Raw genomic sequence first — 8,512 nt, forward strand, 5'->3', positions numbered from 1 at the left:
TTTGTTGCAAGATATCACGGAGAGATGGCAGAAGTTAACTGCTCCCCAGTTCTCTGCCATTGCAGCAGAATTAGCCGACATTTATACAGTGCAGTAAACAACTTTTTTTTGTTAGATACAATTATCCTGTTATTACTATCTGCTACATGGGCACCAATTATTTCATTAGTCAAAGATACTTTTTGTTTATGTCATTCTTATTCAACAACAGATGGTTAATAAAAGTCAAACATAATACAAGGGCATCTTGATATTATTCTATCCCATCTTTCAAGCAGGCCATGCCACTGCCCCCTCTCTGAGCTAATCATAAGGCCTCATTTACTGCAACGTTTCTATGCTACCAGCGGTAGAGGGCGTGGGTGGTTACACAAGGAGGGTCAAAAAGAAAAACAATGTGCGGAAAAGCAAGCATGTTCCAGAGTGTGAGCGTTTCCCTTGCACCTCAGTGAACCTGTAACGTGGCCACGCGAATGGGTCCTTAGTGAAAGTCACAGAAAGTGAACCCTCATTGGGAAATTAGAGGGAACAATGTCTAATAATGTGGCTGGATCTCATATGCTGCAGGATATTGATGAGATTAATGGCCCTGTGTATTTGCAAGTAATAGTATTATATTGATATTGATGGTCTGGTCCCAAGAGATAGAGATTGTCAATGGAAAACTGATTATAGTGGATTCATTTTCTGTACCAACTGGAGTGTTAAGGGCTTGTCCCACTTGGCTGTCTTTCGCGCGCCATTTACGCAAACTGCTAGCGTGTGGGTAGCGCGGGGACGGGCGCATTGAGTGGCGTGGAGGAATGTGGACTTCATCCTGAATGAAATCTTTGCGCGCCACCGGCCTGTCGCGTAACTGACGACCAAAGTGGGGCAGGCCCAAGACCTTGGCGCTACGCAATGTCTCACCTCCAACAGCAGCAGAAGCAGGCAAACGATCGTCGAACTCGGCCTGGGGCTCACGGCCGTTGCGGATCCGGATCCGCCACCACTCCTACTCCCAGAGCGGGGCCAAGAAGATTGAAGATAGACACAAAATGCAGGAGTAACTCAGCGGGAGCGGCAGCATCTCTGGAGAGAAGGAATGGATGACGTTTCGGGTCAAGACCGTTCTTTCAGACTGAAGAAGTCTCGACCTGAAACATCATCCATTGCTTCTCTCCAGAGATGCTGCCGGTCCCGCTGAGTTACTCCTGCAATTTGTGTCCATCTTCAAATGACGTCACGCGCTCCAGACGGCTATGCGGGCGCATGATGACGCGCGCGACTCTCGCGGGACCGTCGCGTGACCGTCACTACCGGCCTGTCGCGTAAGTGATGGCCCAAGTGGGACAGGCCCTTTAGTGTCCAAGCAATTACATGCAGAATAGATGACCTCACCTGCAGATTAAAGAAGGTGCAGCAGTTTGATAGAGCAACCATGCTGAGGCATGTAGAATAAGGAAAGAAACCCAAGTGGTCTCTTTTTTAGCCTCTAATATTCCCCACAAAAGGAAACAACTATCATCGGGATTATGAAAATATACTGCAGTGTAAAACATATGCTAATTTATGCATCATTATGAATAATAAAAGCTATTAGCATTGAATAATTTGTAAAGCTTCACTGATGGGCATTTGTAACAGTGGGAATCGCAGATTTTAGAAAGCTCCCAGCGCCCTGTGTGACAGATGGAAAATGTCCTTCCTGATTTAGTGCAAGTAAGGCCCTTGTTCCACTTCTGGTCTGTGTATCACTAGTTGTTATCAAGCTGGGCGATTGCGGAGGCCACTTGCTAACACTGAAAGCAGAGGATTATTAGATATCATAGAGTCACAGCATGGAAACAGGCCCTTCAGCCCAACTTGCCCACGCCAACCAACATGCCCCATCTATACCAGCCCCACTTAGCCCCTAGTCCTTTAAACTTATCCTATCCATGTACCTGTCCAAACTTCTCTTAAATGTTATGATAGTACCTGCCTCAACTACCTCGTCCGATAACTCGGTCCATATATATATACCAAATTCCATGCTCATTACTCTGGCTGACAAAGGCCAATGTGCCGAAAGCCTTTTTGACCACCCTACCTACCTCTGGTGCCACTTTCAAGGAACTATGTACCTGCGCTCCTAGATCCCTTTGCTCTACAACACTCCCCAGAACCCTACCATTCACTGTGTAGGTCCTGCCCTTGTTAGTCTGCCCAAAGTGTAACACTGCACATGTCTCTGTATTAAATTCCATCAACCATTTCTCAGCCCACCTGGCCAATCGTTGTTGCAATTTCTGACGGCCATCTTCACTATCTACAATACCACCCACTTTAGTATTATCTGAAAACTTACTGATCACGCCTTGTGTGTTCTCATCCAAATCATTGATATAGATGGCAAACATTAATGAGCCCTGCACCGAACCCTGAGGCAGACCAGTAGTCACAGGAACACAAGAAGACACACAGTGCTGGAGTATTTCAGCGGGTCTGGGAGCATCTCAAGGGAACATGGATAGGTGACATTTTGGGTCAGGACTCTTTTTCACACTGATTGGAGAAGGTGAGGGGGGAGGGATGAAAGCTGGAACAGGGGATGGGCAAGACAAAGCCTGGCAGGTGAAAGGCCAACACAGGTGAAGAGGATTCTTTGATAGGTTGGCCAAAGGCCAGAGATGTAAAGACAGAAGGTATGAGACAAAAGAATTGAAGAGTTGCACATTGTGGTTCCCTTGGAGGCAAGGTGAAAATATACAGTGGTGTGTTCAGCGAGGAAGGGGAGATCTGACGAGCATTCAGACTTTAATTTTTAAGAGAGTCAAGAGTGTTTAATTGTCAAATGTATCGACAACGGACCTGTAGCGGCATAACCTTACTGGACTTTACCTTGCACTGAACGATATACCCTGTATCTGTAAACTGTGGACGCTCCAATAGTAATGATGTATTGTCTTTCCACTGACTTGTTAGCACGCAACAAAAGCTTTTCACTGTACCTCAGTACGTGTGACAATAAACTAAACTCAAAGATAATACTATAGATAAATACAATCAAATCAAACTCGTACAATAGATGACAGATAATAAACAATTCAATAAATTAATAACCTCAAAAGAAAGAGATAAAAAGGGCCCATATCTCTTGAATATTTATTGAGGAAATATATCCATTGTGGGGGGTTGGGTGGTGGGAGGGATGCTGGGGTGGGCAGGGTTGCTGAAATCTGTAGACTCCCCAAGAAGGAGAAAATGGTTTCTATTATCCAGGCTTAGTCACCAGATGGGATGTACTAACATTAGCATTCTCTCTTCCAGCCTCCAGTTGAACAGGGTGGATAACAGCATGGCCAAGGAGCTTGCAACGGGGCTTGTTTGCTGTCTCGCTCTTGAAGAGGTCATGTAAGTGTTAAATCTCTCGAATGCAAAGTGTGCGTGTGCCTCCTGGCAGCTGCATATTCAAATTAAAGCCAAGTTATGGCTTAATGCAGTTGTCATGGTTTTAATCAACAATATCAAGCTGGCTGGCATTGTTAAGAGTCTAGTTGCAGGAAGGTTCAATTTACCAGATTCCACCGCACTTCTCCCCCTCCTCACAAACTCTATGTAAATTCACATTTAAAAATTTTGGTTAAGATGAACCATTGTTAAAAATGCTAACGAGCTTACTCTCTTCTCTGAATTTGGCGTGTTGGAGCAGGCTATATTTTTGTTTAAGGTGCTTACCTTGCTGCTGCCATACTGTAGCGTATCTGTGCCGCACATCATTTGCAACAAGCTGCGTCAATTTGAATTAATAGAGTCATACAGCATGGAAACAGGCCCTTCGGCCCAACTTGCCCATACCAACCAACATATCCCATTTACAAAGTCCCACTTGCCTGTGTTTGGCCCATATACCTCCAAACCTGTCCTATCCATGTACCTATGTAATTGCTTCTTAAATGTTGTAATAGTCCCTGACTCAACTACCTTCTCCAGTAGCCCATTCCATATACCCACCACCCTTTGTGTGAAAAAACTACCCCTCAGATTCCTATAAAATCTTTCCCCCTTCGACTTAAACCTACAGTAGGCTTTAGTGTATCACAGCTCACAATGTGACCTCAATCCATGTAATGTTTTGGGAAGCAGGGCCTTGGGACTGCAAATGGATCCACAAGATTGAGGGAAGTGCAGGCCTGTGGTGCTGACTCAGCTGGTTTTCCTTGCAAATGGCAACATCGTGCACGAACATTGTTACTTGAAATCTCTCTGTGATACGAAGGATAAAAGATATTGAAACACTGCCTTCTGCTTGGAGTAGAGATACAAGCTCCAGATCATCCCCATTGTTGGGGAGAAGGCTACAGGCAGTGCATCCTGCAACTTTATGACAGATCCTGAAGAAAGATGTTCGCAAAAATCTAAACTTGATCTTTTTTTTCCTGCTCTTCTTTGCAGTTTGTCCTGGAATAACATCAGTGACGAGGGGGCAGCCTGGCTGGCCGAGGTTCTGCCCAGAATGCGGTGTTTAAAAAACCTAGAGTGAGTATGACATCAAGGTCCTGTGACAAATAATGTTGGTGGGGCTCAGCGCTGCTTCCTGGGAAGTCAGTAATTCCCATAAACTATTGAATATGAGAGTCCACATTTGCTGCATAATGTGAAGGAATCTCTTCTTTAGCCCAGCGTCCATTGGCTTCCATGGGGATTATGTTAAAGCGGAAAAATTACTGTATTTAAACTATTTTGCTGGATGCTAACATTTTATAATTTTTAATGTCCATTGTGTAAATTATTCATCCAATATTTTTAAATGCCTCTCAATGTTAGAGACATTGAAATGCTGTAAATATCAATGGTAGTATTTACAGCTGGTTAAGTCCTGCTCCCAACTTTGATGGTGGGTGAGGGGGATATTTTGGGAACAGAGCCTTATTATTGCACTGCCCCGATGGGCAGGCCCATTATATGTAGACGGTAAGTCTCACACAGTGCCAGAGACCTGGGTTCGATCCTGATCTCGGGTGCCATCTGTGTGGAGTTTGCATGCTCTCCTTATGACCGCGTGGGTTTCCTCTGGGTGCTCCGGTCTCCAAAAGAGTTGGACCTAATCATACCTAAAGGCTGCTTTCTGGAGATAGCTGCATTGGCCGTGCAGACTTGAGATGAAGGTGACCTGTTTGGCAGGACATGCTCAGGACCTGGGAGTAGAGTTGGTGAAGAAGAGAGGGAGAAATCAATATGGGGATGTAGCCATTGGGGAAAAAAAAACACTATGGCCAAAAGAATAACAAGGAAGCCAGTTCCTCTACGACCTGATCCGCGTAAACCTTTGGATCAAAACGTAAGACTTTCTTGGACCTGAGCAGGTACAATAGGCTTAAGAAGGAACTGCAGATGCTGGAAAATTGAAGGTAGACAAAAGTGCTGGAGAAACTCAGCGGGTGCAGCAGCATCTATGGAATGAAGGAAATAGGCAACGTTTCGGCACGAAACGTTGCCTATCTCCTTCGCTCCTTAGATGCTGCTGTACCCGCTGAGTTTCTCCAGCACTTTTGTCTACCAGGTACAATAGACAACCACAATGTATCAAGTACTCTGCAAATAAGCAGAATAAAGTATATATATGAATTAATGTATATATGTGAATTAAAGGGGTCAGTATAACCTGAAAAAATATTGATGCGCCAAACTATATTGCCCATCCCATTTTCAACACCATAACCTCTGATTAAGGTTTAGATTCTGAATGCGTTGATGCCTTAGCCCTTTGAACAATTTTGCAATCAGTTATCCGCTTGCTTGCTGCTGTTTGTACAACAAAGCCCACCCCGTCGATCAGCATGAATAGTGTTTAGACTGGTTGTCGACGGGTTATATTCCTATCGAATCTTGGCAATCGAATCAAGAGGCTCGTTCAGCTGCCTTCACAAAAGACCATTCGAATCTTTGGCATATGTGTGCCCTCGGTTGCTGTTCAGACATGGATGATATCCTCAGTAACATCTCCCCCCTTCTCCGCAGCCTGGAAGGGAACAAAATCACGTCAGCTGGAGCCGAGAAGCTGGCAGCTCGGCTTTGGCAGTGTTCCTCGATTGAGGTCATTCGGTAAGTTGTGGACAAAAGATGACGTTATAATGTGTCTCCTGTACCATTGACTTGACTTGACTTGACAGTGGGAGATGTATCCCTGAGAGCTCAATGATTCAATGATACTATGTTGTCACATGTACCTGCGTAAATTAAATGCTTTGTTTTGCATACAACCCGGCAAAATAACAGAGCAGACTTTACCTAGGCAGTACGCAAGTGATGCCAGGTATCTGGTGTCGACAAAGTTACAAAAGTTCATCGAACAGTCCAGTCTTCTGCCTGCTGCTGCACGTGGCATTAGATGGCCCACGCCAAGTCCCCCTTCATTCTCAGCGGCCTGAACATAGAACATAGAGGAACAGTACAGCACAAGAACAGGCCCTTCGGCCCACAATGTCTGGGTCGAACATGACACCAAGATAAACCAATCTCATCTGTTGCACATGATCCATATCCTTCCATATCCATGTGCCTCTCAAACATTCCATTGTTCCAGTTGATTAAACATGAGATTGTGATTGAGAACCACAAGTTATGATACCATCGCTAATGAATCTCAGCCATGATCGCAATGAATGGCGGTGCTGGCTCGAAGGGCCAAATGGCCTCCTCCTGCATCTATGTTCTATGTTTCTATTAGTATTCCACTCATAACTGTAACTTTAGTTTTCATTGAGTTAAAGCTACTTTTGAAGTATTTGCTCCATCATTCCATTCAATCATGGTCCATCCCAAGGTCACTGGATGCCAATTCCGAGAAGTCACTTGAGGTGAAATTACCCCTCACTCTCCACACTTCTAGTAATTGGCTGGGGACAAATGGACTTCTTGATCCAATTTAACCCAATCCACAATAACTTCAAAGCAAAGCAACATTTCAAAGGTTTCCCAACTGCGGTAATGCCTTATAGTGAGTATAATGCTAAATGTTCTGGGTCTTAATGTGAAATATTGACAATTCCTTCCTCCTGCACAGATGCTGCTCGACCCGCTGATGTCATATAGAAGTTTGTTTTCTGCTCTGTTAATGTTCAAAGCTTGCGTTTTTTTCTCCAGCCCATTTCTCGAGAAGCCGAATCAGGAAATGCCAATGCCGTTGAGGTCTATTGCTTTACAATGCTGTGTGTCAGACTGAACTGAGCTTGGTCATTAACCAATTCTTCCTGTCCTATGCCCACAGATTGTGGAAGAACAATATACTCAAGGAGAGAGCTCGGAGCCTTTGGGAACGAGACTCAAGACTACATATCTTCCCGGTTTACAGCAGTGCTCTATAACACTGCGAGATCTTTCAAATTTAAGTTAAGATTCTAACCTTAAAATATGAACCCAATTCCTGTCCCATCCAACTAAATGGAAAGTTTCACTTAGTTTCCCTTGACTCTGCACATACAGTGTTTACATGGAATATTATTTGCACTAATTTCAATATATTTATTGATTTTATTTTAACATATTTTTACACTGCTGTTGTCAAAAGCTATTTTGCACTGAAGCAAATAAATGATATTGTTTATTTAATGAATTTGTCCCTCTTTATTCTCCCTACTTATTTTTCACTTTGTGTGCGTGCAATTGAGTTACTGAGAAAGGTATAGGTCACTGTATACACTTTAAAGACGGGTCTTGGATACCAAGCCTTTTTCTGCCTGTCATTCCAAAGAACCTTGTGTGGAGTTTCCACCTTCCTCCTGTGAGAGATCCCTGGCATCAGGCTTAATCCTAACCAGACTCTCTCGGCCACTAGATTGTCAACAGGCAAGCAAGATTTAAACATGCAAGCGAATTGCTGAATTTCCAATGTGGAAGATGAAGGCTGTGCTTTTCTTTCCTTAATTGAACATACGATAGTTAACATTCAAATATATCACATTTCAAAGAAAATTTCCATTAATTTGGAACACAAACTTTACATCAAATAAGGAGTTTAATACTGAAGAAGGGTCTTCACCCGAAATGTCACCCATTCCTTCTCTCCAGAGATGCACCTGTCCTGCTGAGTTACTCCAGTATTTTATATCTATCTTCGGGGTTTAAGCAGCATCTGCAGTTCCTTCCTGCACCCTTTCAAGTACAATGGGTGTGAAGGATAAGCATTCCCCTTGGTCAAATTTCTTTCCTATTTAACATTGTAGAATATTTAACATTGTAGCTGTGGAGGAAATTGTTGATACTTAGCGGTGACAATTTTTAGTTGTTTTATGGCCCTGTCCCACTGTACGAGTTCATTCAAGTGCTCTCCCGAGTTTAAAAAAAAATCAAACTCGTGGCACGGAGAATGAATGTAGCGGGTACGTCGGATCTCGGCGACGTCTCTTAGTGGCTCGTAACGCTAACGGGAGGCACTCGGGAAACGCGGTAAGTGCGGTAAGACTCGTGAAGATTTTTCAACATGTTGAAAAATGTCCACGAGAGCCCCGAGTACCGACGAGTGGTCATTACCGTAAATCTCCGAGTTCAA

The 8,512-nt window shown here is 43.9% G+C and overlaps 1 protein-coding gene across 1 annotated transcript in view; it reads left to right on the top strand.

Moving 5' to 3' along the window:
* Positions 1 to 7,572, top strand: part of nlrc5 (NLR family CARD domain containing 5) — a 116,332-nt gene extending 108,760 nt beyond the window's left edge. The window contains exons 48-51 of the mRNA XM_033036468.1: positions 3,292 to 3,375; positions 4,417 to 4,500; positions 5,983 to 6,066; positions 7,232 to 7,572. Coding sequence (XP_032892359.1) covers positions 3,292 to 3,375; positions 4,417 to 4,500; positions 5,983 to 6,066; positions 7,232 to 7,328 — 349 coding nt within the window. The 3' untranslated portion in view covers positions 7,329 to 7,572. The remainder of the gene's footprint in view (positions 1 to 3,291; positions 3,376 to 4,416; positions 4,501 to 5,982; positions 6,067 to 7,231) is intronic.
* Positions 7,573 to 8,512: the final 940 nt, after the last annotated feature.

This window comes from Amblyraja radiata, chromosome 17 (genome assembly GCF_010909765.2).
Source record: "Amblyraja radiata isolate CabotCenter1 chromosome 17, sAmbRad1.1.pri, whole genome shotgun sequence".
Classification (NCBI taxonomy): Eukaryota; Metazoa; Chordata; class Chondrichthyes; order Rajiformes; family Rajidae; genus Amblyraja; species Amblyraja radiata.